This window comes from Galendromus occidentalis, unplaced genomic scaffold (genome assembly GCF_000255335.2).
Source record: "Galendromus occidentalis unplaced genomic scaffold, Mocc_1.1 scf7180000077121, whole genome shotgun sequence".
Classification (NCBI taxonomy): domain Eukaryota; kingdom Metazoa; phylum Arthropoda; class Arachnida; order Mesostigmata; family Phytoseiidae; genus Galendromus; species Galendromus occidentalis.
In genome coordinates this window covers 59,035-73,811 of record NW_003805109.1, presented here as the reverse complement: position 1 = coordinate 73,811, position 14,777 = coordinate 59,035, and the positions used below count along the sequence as shown (strand labels likewise).

The window sequence follows — 14,777 nt, the reverse complement described above, 5'->3', positions numbered from 1 at the left end:
GACCTGACGCGTTTCCGGTCTTGCAATATTTTGGATGCATTCTAGCCTTCTCTTTACGATTCCGCCGTCGTTTGAGTCAGACCCCCGAGAATGCCTCCGGCTTACCTCCGGAGGCTCGCTCTCTCCTGGGCTCCGGTGCTGCTGTGACGAGGTCAGTCGAAAGAGTATCTCCAGAAAGTTCGTTATTTTCCACGAATGCGTTATCTCCACTGATCTGCTCGCAGAGCTTCAGAAAAATACGACGCTTGAAGCTCCTTGCGATACGACGACGCTGTCCGGGAATTTTCCTCGACTGATCTCTATCACATTCAGTCGGTCCGATGCTCTATCTTTTCCACGCCCTCTTCAGGATCAGCGACCGAGCTCAGTTGATGGAAGTAGGTATAGCTGTGGGTCTAACAGCGACAGTCTTGAGCCATTGGAATCCCCACAGAATACTCGTAGATACCGGAGATAGCCATTTCGATGTAGATTTGACGCGAAGGTCCCAGGTAAGATGTCATCTATTTCCTCTCGGTCATCGAGCTCTGACAACATCGGAAGGGACCTCGATATAGTCGGGCACATATCACAGGACCACCTCGCAACATACCTGCCGATGACGGCTTTCGGAATTGTGGACCACGTGCCCAGGGAGAAGTACGACTTGATCTGCTCGAGTCTGATAGCCTTCAAAAAAACTCCACACGTGACGGCAGTGGACTTGATCACGGATTTCGACCTGGACCTCAAGCAAAAGCATAACTCGACGGCGATCACACTCAGAATTCAGTTGAACAACGCCATTCGGCATATGATAGGCTCCTTCGCCCATACCGGAGACCCACGTCTACTGACGTAAGTGTAGCGTCCTCTGGAAGGACCCTGGAGAAATTGGGGCGATCAATCGAAAAAAACATTCCGTCTTCTAGCAACCAACGAGAGCTGGACGCTCACGGGCTCGGCGTGTTCGCGCACAAGTTTGACTTATTGAAATCACTGCATCGGAACGCTTTCCTCTCTGGTGACGATTCCGCGCCCAGAATCTTCCTTGAGGCTCTGAGCGTGCCTTCAGAGCCCAGCCTTACCTTGGGATCAACTCAGGTGAACAAGTATATTCCAGAATATCTCCTTTATCCGAGCATTCCTCCGACGGATTCCTCTTTCGCTCGTTGAATTCAGGCTCCGCGCGAGAGACTGTCCGCGACGACTCAAATCGAGCCGGATCCTGAATGATTCCAGTTCGCTGTCCAGAGTCTGGTGATCAGTACTCTTTGGCTCTCGGTCTATTTCGCGAGCAGGATGATCCATAATCTTCACAGCGATCGGAAGTCGTTGAGAGATCTGCATTTTCGTCTGAGCGGCGTAAATCGATGGCAATGCGTGATGGCGAATTTGATAGTGGCCATGTTCAAGGTGACGATTGCAAGCCCGCACTAGAGAAAAAAGATATATCCACCGATTTTGCATAGCATATGGTCGGTTGCACGGTCTCTGCCGCAGGCCCTACTTGACTTGATTCGCTCGACTCCCAGATTGCCGTTTCGCTGTGCTCCCAGCTGATCACGGCTGGATGGGGTCACTTGCTCGTGCAACGATGGGCAATGTTCTTGCCACCTCACGTCAACATCCTACAATTATTCTGCAGTCTCTTCAACACATGTTTCTTGATTGTCTGCTACGGCTACGCAAGCCTCGTTCTATTCGGTAAGAAATGTTGCGATCGTTACGTGGATCGCTCCACCGAATCTGTAGCATCTATTGTACTTACCGCTCTGCTCGACGATATGTGCATCCCCGTGTTTACAGGCAACACGGCCCTGGAGTTTTTCCTGGTCGCGGTCGTTGGGACTTACATACGTCATGCGTATGAACAAAGAGAAATATCCAACGAAGATCTATGCATCACATCCGGCCGGGGTCTCACTCCGATTTTCAACATTTTCACGTCCGCTCTCCAGAAAATTCACGCTATCTCAGATTTTTCTGAACATGCAGGTCAGCAGGGCCATCGATCAATCCGGAGATCGAGCCGGCGCGTTTTCCCCGATCCTCAATTCCTTCCACTTTCACAGCCCACTTCGTCCGAGACTGCAGAATTGACGTCTGGAGGCATTTCATTGTCGCGCCGTTTCTGGAGGTCACTGGGCTCCTTCTGCTTATCCTGGTGTTGGACTACGCGAGCCTGCGGATTCTCACGAACGTCTGCGACTCCCATAGGGGTCTCGTGATTTGCATTCTCATATATCGTATGTTTGGAGCGGGTTTCACGCAGAAAGAGAAATTGAAGTCAATTGTTCTGGCCATGAATGACTTCCGACGATGCAAGCGTCGACCATAGCATTCTCAAACCAGAAGGTTTCCTCTCAGTTCTCCGCGCGGACCAGGACGAGCACGACGCGATAAATCTCAGGTTGGCTCCGAAGAAGAGCCTCTCGGTGTTCAGCGAAAAGAAAAGTTCGCTCCTCTCGATATTTACGTCGATTTCCCGCACCAGACCAAACTCCCGAGTACTGATCAATGGTAAGCTATTCAGAATAATCAAGGAGCGAGACAAGGACTTCGACTGGTCCTGAGAGCAGCATTATATCTTCATGCTTTTTGCTCGGCAGGAATCCCCTATCCGTACGGACACCTTCCGACCAGCATTCTCGTGGACGTGGCCGGTGAGGCTTTCTCAGAGCTGACGGTGATCGAGACTTTGCTGACCTTCTGTAAGGATTTGAAGGTGGCGATCTTGACTCAGCTCGGACTCGAGACGCTACTGGACAAGCAGACAAAAGAACTTAGCGATCACGAGAAGGCTCTGTTGTGCGCGGCCGTCTGCCTCATGGCTCCCCACGGACTGTCTGTGTTTTATTTCGACCACTTGCGGCTTGTGAAGAATCCCAAAGTGGTAAGGACTGATGACTGGCCGAGCTTCATGCAGCTGCGATTTCCTGATGAATTTTTCGGCAGCCTCTCCATGATTCACCTTCTAGCTCTTGAAGAAACTGGCACGCATGCGCTATAGAAGCTCGGTGTTGCTTCTGACCGCAGATCACGAGGAGGTGAACGCGCTCATGGGTGAGGTAGCCGTCATCCTGGATGGCAAAATACAGTTTTCCGGCGACAGCGCTCAGATTGCCAGTGATCTAGGTAAGCGAGCTGACTCAAGAGTCGTGGTGCGTCGACACTCTCGACAACAACGCACGTACGTCCACGTGTCTAACCGAAAGCTCTATTCTCCTTTTTTCCAGGCCTCGGTTCGAACCTCCGAGTTTTCTGGCAGAACAGACCAAAGTTCATGGGCTTGCTGTCCGCTGTAGGGAATTTCACGGAGCATATGCTGGTGTCGAACAACGAGTATACGAATATAACCATCAGTGTTTCCGGGCGCTCCGAGGAAATACGTGACTTGTGCCTTCATCTCGATAAGAACAAGGAATCTCTGGGGATCTTCAGCTTCGTCATAAGTGATAACGATCTCCGAGTGCTTCAGACGGAGAGAAAGGTTCGTTTCGATCTGAAGTTTATCTCACCATATGAGCGACTCAAGGCTCTCTGACAGGAGGAATTCCGTCGGACGAACAGGTCGGATATTTCGATTCCGTTTATCAAGACGTTGGGAGCAGCGTGTCCGATTGGTGTAAGGTGGCTGACGCTGGGGGCCGGCCATCGTGGGACTCTTTCAAGGCGTTTTCAAGTAACGCCGCTTTTACTCCCACGGAATAATCTTTTCGCCCGAGCTCATTACATGATATCGGTCCCTCTCTGCCGTGGATCCTCTCTCCGATATTTTTCCAGAAGAGTAGATCTTTCCAGCGATCGTAAATCGAGCACTGGTTGCCCTTCTGGCGGATATCGTTCTTCGTTTCGCGTTCGTCGCGTTGGTTGGATTTCTCTTACTTCAACGAACCTCGAGTATGGAGTACAACCAGGGACTCTGGCAAGAAGATTCCATGTCAAATGGGAGCGTTTGCATCTTGAGGGAGTTCAAGAAGGTCGACAATGAATCAGAACGGTTCTTGAAGGACCTTACGGAGGGCATCTCTCGAAAAAGGTGAGAGCTCTGGCCCGTTCGATGCGAGTTGTTCTTCCGGCTCGAGGCGAGAATGTCACTCTCTACCCGCCCAATATACGATCGCTCCCTAATCCACGATCTGATTTCAACCTCCTAGGAACGTAGATATCTGTAATCTGACGCGAGCGGATTACGGCGATTGCGTGAAGAAAAGTTCCATGTGCATCGGCGTTGGGAAATTCAATGAAATGTACCGAGTCCGTTTTTTACTGAAGAAAGGTGCATTTTCGGCTGACCTGTACAATGCGTACACATCTACCCTTAACGCCTACCTGAAACATCGAAATGTGAACCAGTACGAATGGGAGGTCAAAGCAGACTCAGTAAGCGAGATCGTCGACTTGACGCAAGGTAAAACGAGCGTTCTTCTTCCGAACGTCGATGGAGGCTGTGGGGAGAGGAGGTACTGGGATAGTGGGCGCAGGAGGGAGTTCCCATGCGGGAAACGGCTCCCTGGAAATAACTTTTTTCTTTCGAACCCCGTCCAGGTTCGATGGACTTCTCGGGCATATTCTCCCTATACTTGATGATGTTGTACGTCATGATCTGGGCGCTATTCACCAAGGTCCTGCTCCGGCATCATTACCTCTTTACCCGGGATCACTTCCATTTTTCGGGGCTCAAGATAACTACGGTCGTCGTCGTTCATCTTGCAAGCGTCTTCCTTATATGTGAGTCGGTCGCTTTCCTAAGATTGGCAGCATGCCAGGCTGACCAGACTCAGAATATCCCTCAAAGTTATTGGTCATTGGAGTGAGAGGATTCAAACATCTTCCTCGTTCTCATCGGGTCGACCCGATCGCGGCGCTAGATTGAATTTTCTTTGCAGCCGGATTTCTGCAGATCATCCCGCTGTACGCTGTCAGAGAGTATCCCACAAGGGTGACAGCTTACCTCACAGTCATCCAGTCCCTTGTGACGACAGTTCATTTGTTGATGGTCTTGTGTTTGATATCCAAATTCCAAAAAGAGTGAGCTCGAACGGCATACTCTCATACTGCAGGGGTCAATTCCGTACGGCGCGACAGAAAGACCGCCCATATTTACAAAGGAATGTTCTAACCTTCCCTCCTGGCGATTCTCACCAGTTTCCGTGACGTGCAAATGAGCATGCTTTTTCTAATCGGAGTGACGATTTATTTCGTCGCCATTTCTCTGGAGAAGCAAGTCTTGAATGTCGTTGATTCTAAGACGCGACGCTTGTCCTACTTCATCTTCCCCTTGTACGGTGAGCGCTCCGATATACATATGTATTGATCTGACGATTCTGCCCGCGCAGATTCTCCTCCTCGCTGAAGGCTATACGATATGAGACACTATGCTCCTCAGGTCTGGTGATGATCCATTCAGAGTACCGTCTGTGGGCTCGCATACAAACCGTATGCTCGGCCCCGGTAATGCGAAATCTGATATGCCCTCATCGACCGTGGGCTCTTTCAATGTGTTGTCAGCGACCATGGGACTTCGACACATTGCACGACCTGAACTTGCCCATCGTCGTCTACTCTGTGGAGATTCTGTTTTTCGTCGCTCTCTTCTTCAAGTTGTTCACGAGGAGGTCTGAGAAAGAGCCGAGCTTCAATGCATGGGAGAAATTACTCTTGGAAGTTCGGAGGGTGAACACCAACCCCGTTCGAAGGAACCTGCATTGGGGCCCGGGATTGCTTGCGGAGGAAACTCTGGTGCATCGCTTGAAAAGCCTTGAGACTCAGAGAGGCGTCCTTCTTAAGAATGTCGCAAAAAGAATCGGATCCGTAGACGCTCTTTGCAACATAACCTGCTGGATGCAGCCTGGTCAACTCGTCACGATCCTCGGACCGAGAGGCTGCGGGAAGACCGTGCTGCTTAACGTCATCGCGGGTCGTATGTCGGCTACGGAGGGTCTCATTGTCGTAGACGGCAAAAGAATTCAATACGGGCCAAATACAGCGATAGGATTTGTTCCTGAAAATGTCCAAATTCCCGAACAATGTACCGTAGCGGAACTCCTAACTCTTTTCTGTGCTATGCGCGGCGTTCATCTACGATGGGCGCACCGACAGATCGATCTCGTTCTCAAAATGTTCCAGATGAAAGACAAGAAGAGAAGGTATCCTCGGTTTAGAGTCCATGGGTGCCACAAGCGAGCTGTGGTAGTTGGGAATCTCATTTTTCCTTGGAGTATTCGAATTCTACCATGATCGAATGTCTTGCAGCCTTATCTGCGAACTCGATGAATCGGAGAAAAGAGTTCTCGCTGTCTGCTCTGCCTTCATTGGTCATCCAGAAACGATTTTGCTGGATAATCCTCTGGAGGGTTTATCGGCTGATCACAGAGCTAATGTGATCAAGGTCATCTCCCAGATGAGAGGCAAATGTATGCAGGAGGGAAGACGGCTTGGTTGCGCAGTGTCCGAGCCCGTATCGTAGAGGAATTCACCGATTCTTCCGTCTGCAGATTGTACCATTGTGGTGACGACGAACTCGCTGGATGAATGTTGTAGTCTTGGCTCGAACAAAGCAGCTCTGATGGTTGACGGAAAATTCATAGCCATGGAGAAGCCTGAACAATTCTCCAAGCTTTGCAGAGGTTACCTCCTACTGTTCCGGCTGACCCCGAAAATCAGTGAATATCTACTGGACTTACCGTCACTATTCGTGGGAATCATTATTTACGCGCGAGATCTATAAATAACTACAGCTCCGCTTCTGCAGCTGCCTCCCAAATGACTTTCGTCACCCAGTGGTGTAAACAAAGGCTTGCCCAGGCTCACATCGAAATACACGGTATAGCTGACGATATCTTGAGACAGATCGATCCATGTGTAGAAAGAATGTTCCATGACACTTATCTTAATCATCGCTCTATGGCTGCACCTCAAGCATAGAATCGTCTTCAGGTCTCACAGTCAGCGCCGTGATGCTCTCCGCCTCAACGTGGGCTACGAGTCTCGAGATGAAGGAGCAGGTGAAGAAATCGGACTTCATCGAAGAATGTTCTCTCCGACCTATACCGAACGGTCTACAATTGTCGACATTGGTTCGCTACTACTCCACACAAGCGGGAGATACGATGGTCACGCAGCGAGCGTGAAGTTTCCGGCTCGGAGAGCTGCCGGAGGATTCGATGTTCGAGGCCTTGCTCATGGGATAATGGTTTCAATTACGTTCTGCTATCGAACGACCGTCAAGCTGATGACGAGCCGTCTCGAGGAGCTTTCCATTGAATAAAGAGGCTTTCGTCGACGCGGAAGCACGGTCTCAGTTCGACTGGTACGGCGCGGCGGTGCCTCAGCTGCAATGTTTGACAGCGGTAGCTGGAGTTCTCACTTCACTGTTCCCAAGCAGCCCGTCATGGGCGGCTCTCATTGCAACGTGGTTCATGCGTGCAGAGGTCCGACGAGATCGATCTGATACGAACTAAGCGGATTTGTTGTACGGTTGTCAATAGCATCGCGTTCTGATTCGGCAGTACCTCCCAGCGGTTTACCCCTCCAGGAAGGCTAATGAAACAGTCAGTTTGCGATGTGAAATACGGTTTCTCGGAAAGGAGATCAATGATCTTCACTATACATGTGTACGTGAACTCGGAACTCGATTCGCTTGGATTCCGGCGTTCAAGCTGCACTTCTATGATGCCCGATGAGTTTGCTCCGACTCGTATCGGAACTCGAGTTTCTCCAAATGGACATTGCTGACTGATAGCACTTCATCTTTTCATTGCTGAATTCGTGGGGGCTTCGCTCAGAATATTGATCTCACGTCGGAACCGAGGGGAGGGAAATCGGGGCCCTAGGTATGGCAATCGGCGGGGAAGCGGGGCTGCTAGACTGCAGCTGAAACAGAGAAGCAGCAGATTGGTGGTCGATGGGTTAGCGCTCCCGTCACTTCTCATGGAACTCACTTCGCGGAAAGCCGCGACGGCGGCGCTCGCCAAGGAGCCGGCGCTGGTTCAATCCCTGCGGCCTGCCAACGTGCGGGTCCACGGGCTCGATCCTCCCGGCAAAATCTTCTTCCAAGATCCTAGAGGTCTAGCCTGCAAATTTTTCATTCATTCAACGGGGGAGGGCGATCTCATCCTTGGGAAAGTCGCCGCTCGTCTCGGAACAGCATACATGAGACGATTCGTTCCTCGTGGATTCTTAATTTTCGTATGCCACGGGGAGATAACGCCCTCTCAGCAGACGTTCATTGGAGGACGTGAATGAGGAGAGCCAAAGTCAGAGAAATGCCTTCAAGATCATACCCTCAAGTCGTTCTGGATGTACATGAATTCGTTGGTTTCTGAATGGTGGAAGTCACAATGATTGTCTTCAGCTGCAAGACAGTCATGAAGTAGCTAAAAGCGAATGCCGCTATCTGTGAGAAGAGCAATGAATAGTTAAATTTCGAAATCAGATAGGAAGACTCCCGCAACCTGGTATTTGAGCCTGCTGCGAACTCTCACCGATGGGAGAATTCCAAGACGCAGCTCGAACAGGCCAATCACTGTTGGGGGATGCTTGATTCGCTTCAGAAGGGGGAGGCTATCCTTGATCGCACCAGCCCTGTCCTCCAGCGCGAGTCGCCATTCACTTATCTGGAGCAAAATAATGGAATGAGAATCTACTGTTTCCCACCGGAAGAGTGCTGTCGCCGGAGGAGCTCGCAGGGGGAGCAGCGACTGTTCGTTGATAGAAATTCGTGAACGAGCTCGTATCTACATACCTGCTTTGACAACACATCAATTAACTTGAGTGAGATGATGAGTCCAGAAATCACGCAGAGCCAGTAGGATGCTACGAATCGAGGGTTGACGGACGCACGCGTCATGGGATTCATGAGGAGGAACACGTGTTGCATGGCCAAGGCGAGCAAGGCTCCAAAACATGTTGCGGATATCGGCGATATGTACGAAGAGAGTTCATTCGTCAGCTCTAGGACATCTCTTAAGATCACCTGGAAGCCCTTGAGCCTTATTTTCTCTGAGCCGATTTCGTGCATGGCAAACATCGTGCGACTACTTACCGCTGATTTTTCTTCCGTGTCTCTTTCCGCGTAGTCCGTCTTCTCGAGAAAATGCTTCAAAGCATTTGTCAAGGAACCATATATGAACACCATCAGAGAGAGGAGCAGCACAGGAGTCAAGAAGCCCATGTAAATCAGCCATCCAACCAAGGATGATTTCATAATTTCGAACGCACTCGGGCTCGTGTTCTTGTGGACGACTTCCCTGAGAACCAGGCTACACTGGAGCCAAACGAAGAAAACCAGACTCACGAGGCCTCCGATGAGGCTCAGAGAAGCCACTCCTGACCCGGATGCTCCGGAGCTGGGAAGGGGCAGTTCGATACAATTGCCGAATATGTAAAGAATTGAATGTACAATATGTAACGGATCTTGTCCCAGAGATCATCATCTCCTCAGTTCGAGCTGACTCAAGGCGAGGTAAAGACGGCGCTTACCAAGTCCAGATGCAATGGAGGTGATTCAGAGCTTTCGCCAGACTCCGCCGCCGAGAAAAAATGTAAATGTCCGCAAGACCGACCAGGAACACGATCGTGCTGTAGAGACAATCGAGATACAAATCCAGCTCATAACGGATCGGATCTCCGTCGAACTTCATTCTGTGGACCGCCAACCATGAGAACGGCGCTATCGGTGCGACGATCAACATCAGTGTGCCAGCAATCAGGTGAATCGCGCTTGTTCTCGAGGGAACGTATTGGCGTGACTTCCAGGCGACAGGATTAACTCCTGTGACCTGTAAGCAGAGGATCAATAATCTACTCGACGGTAGCGGGCGCATCTTGATCTCTCTGTCCTCGGAATCCATGGAACGAATCTGAAGTTTCGCAGGGAGTGAGCAACAGGTAATCCAGAGGTCAGCACTTTGGCCTGACTCAAAGGGCGTCGAGCGAATGGAGCAGTCCTCCAATGAGAATATCCCGATCGGGATGGATCGATCGGTCAATTTATGTAGATTCGGAATCGATCTCAGCTGCTCCCCCTCCACTGTGGGAGCTGCTCGTGGAACAGCGCTCATGCAACGTATTCTTATATGCGACGTATGCAGCTGGCAAGTGGAACGACTTGGAACATATTCTTCACGATCCCCAGCGGGATGCGCTGCATGGATCGGAGTTCTTCCAAAAAAACTATTGGCGAACCTACAGTTTTATCGAACTCAATCTCATTGCTACTTTCAGTCAGAAGGCCAGTTCATTTTGCAAATGGTCGGGTCGCAAGTTGCAGCTCGCACCTGTATTGCCCGACTGCCCGTGACCGTTTTCTGAATGTTACAATCCCGAGAGACGGAGCGCATCTCGGATTATCCATCGGCATAGATTCTTTGGCGTGTTCCGAAGCTCCGACAGAGTACTGGGACGGCACAAATTGAAATTCCGTATGTCTATCAATCGATGGCGGATTCCGACCCCTGGCCTGATCAGTGAAGGAGCGACCATGGTGTAGAAGTCTTTGTTTTATTCTTCATTCTGAATTATATACCTTAAATTTCTCTCCGAATATCAACAGATAGACTAGATCCGCGACTACCTTACGAGTTTTGATCGATTTGATGATGATGATGATGTTTCCTCTCATGAATAGCGAAGAATGTATGGAATGGAGGATAGAATGCAGAATGGTAAAATCAAGGTGCATTATATCGACAAAATAAGGTCAATAGACTTAGATTGGGGCGAACGTCCGTTAGGAGCTTGTGGAATAAGTTAAATTATTAAGTAATTCTGGCAGTAAGCATTGAGGATGGGATCCCGGTATACGTAAGCTTCGGCGCAGACTTTGCATAAACTGATTCCGCTCAATGAGGGAATCATAATGGCAACACGTATGTACTGGATGATCATTTTGTTCGGTCGGAGGCGTCTCATGATAACGTGAGATTAGCTGTTCCCGAATGCGAGCGATTGGCGGCGATTCGTACGCCTTGCAGATATACAGATATACAATATACAGAGGGTGAATGGGAGTAGAATAATCAATATCCATTAAGCAGTATGGTCCAGTAAGGAACCTAATGATGATAGACACAAAGCCGATGGATGAGCCGATGCGATAATCGCTGAGATATCATCTCACTTGTCGGAGCTGCCCGTCACGACACACACAACCATTCAGGATTTGAGTTCCGAATTCACTCGCCTCTCATTTTCCCAAGAATGTTAACCGCTGCCGACAAACGAGATGATTCCGTGAGATGGAGCTCGGTCAGTTCAGTAGTCAAAAGACATTCGGCCGCTGATAAAGCTCTTAACTGGATGATAATATTCGCGTCGGAGGATCACCAGTGGTGGCCATGATTTGACCTGTAATAAATCCCGGAATGAGCTCAATACGCGGGTCATCAACGGATTTATAATCGAAAGACGAAGATAAACGCCACGAAGATTCGGGTTCGGAAACAAACCTCCTCGAAGAGGGCAGAATCGCTCTCCATAACTGCGATAGCGGTGACGCTGATGATCAGGAGCATGACAAGCGCCGTGAAGGCCAGCATCTGAGCGTGACGGAGTATTGATGAGCTCGACTGACACTCCAGGATGGTGTATTCTGTGGTGAAAAAGTCATCATCATGAACATCTTTCCTGCTCAGAGTGGGAACTTCTTTCAGCGACACCCGAAAGGAGCAAAACTTGCTTCCCAATATTTGCGATTTCCATCGTACCGGGATGCTCTGCGATCGGTGAGTCGACGGGTCCGTATACATTGGTGCTCTGGAATACGTCGCCGTTTTCCTTCGAGTTTTGCTTCGTTGGCGTAGCGTCCACGGTGGGTGTGATTAGCGGTGTTTTGAGCTGTCCTTTCAGTTCATCCTCGTCTTCAGAATGCGCCATCAATGAGTCGATATCAGAGGCTCCGCGGACCTCGGTCTGGAATAAAATAGGGAAAACTCAGAATATTCAAGTCCTGCGTCTGCCCATCGAGCCGACGGCAAGCTCACAGCCGACGGCTGGTGAAGATCGGATCGGTAAACGAACCTTGCAATTATCTTCGCGATGATCGGATAGACCGCTTTTGTTGAAATTAAGGTTGTTCGGCGCAAGATTCATCTGGGATGGTGCTAGAGACGCAACGGAATTCTCGCGTTTCTTCAGGATGGACATGGCGCGGGAAAGCGTGTTCTTTTTCGACACGAGTGGTGGGATGCTCCTGCGAAAATATCGAGAGCTTCGAATGACTGACCCGTCACGGAGATAACTTTGCGGCGTCTCACATGGAGTCTCGAATGGAACTTACGTGTAGAAACATCGGATTTCATTAGCACAAGCAAATAGGTATTGACAGGCTGCTTGCGTGGGACACCGGAAGCCTATGACCTGGAGAAGTTCCGCCGAGGATTAGAATGAAATCAAACGACGTAACTCATTAGCTCGGCTCGACCGACTCGCCAGCCCTTAGGCGGACGAGAACAGCAGCCTACCTGTTTACGATTCGATCCGGCTGTCATGACATGAAGAATGAACATCTTCCCCTCGTAGTTGAACTTAACGAGGTCGTCGAATCTGGAAATCACAATGGTCCAAAAATTAATTCGGGAATCCTCCTCCCCGGGGGCATTCTTCGGCAATATAACGCATTCACATAAAATAAATTGTTCACCGAAAAGTGACTAAATATGATGCACGCATGTGTCTAGCATGGCAAGATGCTATCGAATACTCTCAGGGTTACCTGATATGAAGGTCCCTCTTGCCGGCCCGGAACGTCATTACGCCCAAGTAGTTGACACCGATGTATAGCTGCGTATTGTGTTCGTCTTTGACTGGATGCGGATCAATGCCATAGCTTTCCAAAGTAGCTGCGCGCTGCGGCGAAGAAGACAAGGGATTTAATTTTCTGCGTCGAGGTCACCACTGGTTTTCTGGATTCCGTGCATATAGGATCGGATGGTAAATTATTGCGGATAGAAACCAATAGCTCGTCATTTCCTCTTCTAGAAACTGACCTTCAGGAAGAAATCCTGGGCGTCCGTGGCCGACACGCCCTTCAGTGTCTCGTGTATACGATCCACTCGAGACTCGATTTCCTATAAAGAGGCGAATTCACTCGGAATCACTCATATTCCCTCCTGACCAGATTAAGGCGGCAGGTCCTCCCTCCTTGGACAGGAAGCAATGGGTACATGACGCTTGATGATTATTCTCCCCGGAATTTCATACCTGGGAATGTTTTGGCAGAATTCTCGCACTGAATGCCGACTGTGCTTCGTCCCCGCTCTCGCTCGAAGCTCGTGCGTCCCCTTGATTCGACGGCGCCTCGTGGTCTCCGAGTTCAGCTTGCTTCACATAAGCTACCATGAGCGCAGCTTCGCTCTGCGTGCAGTTGAGACGTCCATGGCTCAAATCTCTCTTCAGCTGGAGATAGACTTGGTATCTCGTGGAATCCTCCTGGAGAAACAAGTCCGAGTCATCGTTTCAGGTCGTGGATTCCCTCGTTTTCATTCAGAAACGGGACATTCGCAACTCACTCACCTTGAGATCCAGCGGATTCGGAGGATAGAATTTGACTCTGAAGCAAAAGACGACATTCCGAATATCTTTCACCTGTGGAGCGTAGCAGTCGCAAGTATGAAGAAAATTCCCTCTAATTCTTGAAAGTTTTCGAATCTTCTGACGCATAGTCGGGAGTGAACTTACCTGCTTTAGAACAGGTTTGGATAGGTCAAGCCACCTCCTCTGGTTGTGAGAGTCGACATAGCGTAAGCCAAAGAGGTCCTTCTCGAGCAATCCTATGCTCGAGCATACGAAGTCGAGGACGTATTGGCCTAAGCACACATGCTGTGGAGGCACAAATCGATGTATATTCCTCTGCCAGTTCATTTTCGTTCGTCAGGGGAAAACCTCACATGTGATTCCCCTAGGACAAAAATTAAGTCCTTGGAGAGGACCGTCTTCTGGAGAAACCCAAAGGCTGCGCTCCCTCGCATGCTCCAAGAACTCTCCCTCCCATGGTCGTCCCCCGCTACTGAGTTAGGTCAGCCACGGTAGCTCGACGCTAGTATAAAGACCTCATGTGGGACAAATGCATCAATATTCCCGCGGTATAGGCTCATTGGAAAAACTCTCCATGAGGTACACATTACGGAAGCGAAAGTCTTCGGAAGGTCTTCGTTCGCGGTATATTTTCCAAGGGATACGCCCGGGTCATCACCGATACAGAGCGAACGTCGAATGGAAGATCAATAGGCGATTGGAAAAGAAAAAGAAGATCTGCCGCTCAGGTGTCCAAATTCTTAGGCTCCCGGATGCCTCCGGCTTGGGAGTCGTCAGATACGGCGATTTTCCGCGCGAAAAGCGTCGATCTGTCTAGGCAGACCCAGCCGGAACTATGTTCCTCGGTTCTCTCAGTTTCATGGCTCAAGAAGCGAAGGAGATCAGAATTTGACGTGGCGTTACGCTTGAGAAGACCAATTCTGATTGAGGATGCCGAATTATTCACAAGCCGGAAATGACAGTCAAGAATATCGAGGGATCCATCCCTAGCAAATACCTGAAAGTCACAATTGATGGGAGGTTCGTCATCGTCTAGGAGCCGCACGGTGCACCTGTATTCCTGTCTGTTAGCTTTTCTTGAGCCGAAGCGGAACATCTTGAAGATCGAGAAGACGTCGAAGATTTTCTGGACACGATCGTTTTCGCTTCAGCCTTATCCGGAGGCAAAGTGCTCGAGGGTCTCCTTAACGATCCAATAACATCTCTGGAAACGATGTCGTTCACTCTCGGATACGCACTGGAGTTGTACATAGAGTGGC

General features: G+C 49.9%; 2 protein-coding genes across 2 annotated transcripts; both read right to left on the bottom strand.

The window, feature by feature from the left end:
- Positions 1 to 8,269: 8,269 nt before the first annotated feature.
- On the bottom strand, positions 8,270 to 9,626 carry LOC114828086 (uncharacterized). The gene is made up of 5 exons (XM_029110819.1): positions 9,466 to 9,626; positions 9,029 to 9,332; positions 8,729 to 8,959; positions 8,469 to 8,600; positions 8,270 to 8,380 (listed from the first exon to the last, which is right to left on the bottom strand). Exons 1-5 carry the CDS (start codon positions 9,624 to 9,626, stop codon positions 8,270 to 8,272), a joined length of 939 nt encoding a protein of 312 aa, XP_028966652.1.
- A 1,612-nt stretch (positions 9,627 to 11,238) lies between these two features.
- Frmd5 (FERM domain containing) lies at positions 11,239 to 14,614 on the bottom strand. Its single transcript, XM_029110818.1, has 12 exons — positions 14,516 to 14,614; positions 13,663 to 13,803; positions 13,498 to 13,569; positions 13,186 to 13,413; positions 12,972 to 13,052; positions 12,698 to 12,831; positions 12,447 to 12,528; positions 12,263 to 12,342; positions 12,004 to 12,175; positions 11,691 to 11,895; positions 11,433 to 11,575; positions 11,239 to 11,331 (listed from the first exon to the last, which is right to left on the bottom strand). Exons 1-12 carry the CDS (start codon positions 14,612 to 14,614, stop codon positions 11,239 to 11,241), a joined length of 1,530 nt encoding a protein of 509 aa, XP_028966651.1.
- Positions 14,615 to 14,777: the final 163 nt, after the last annotated feature.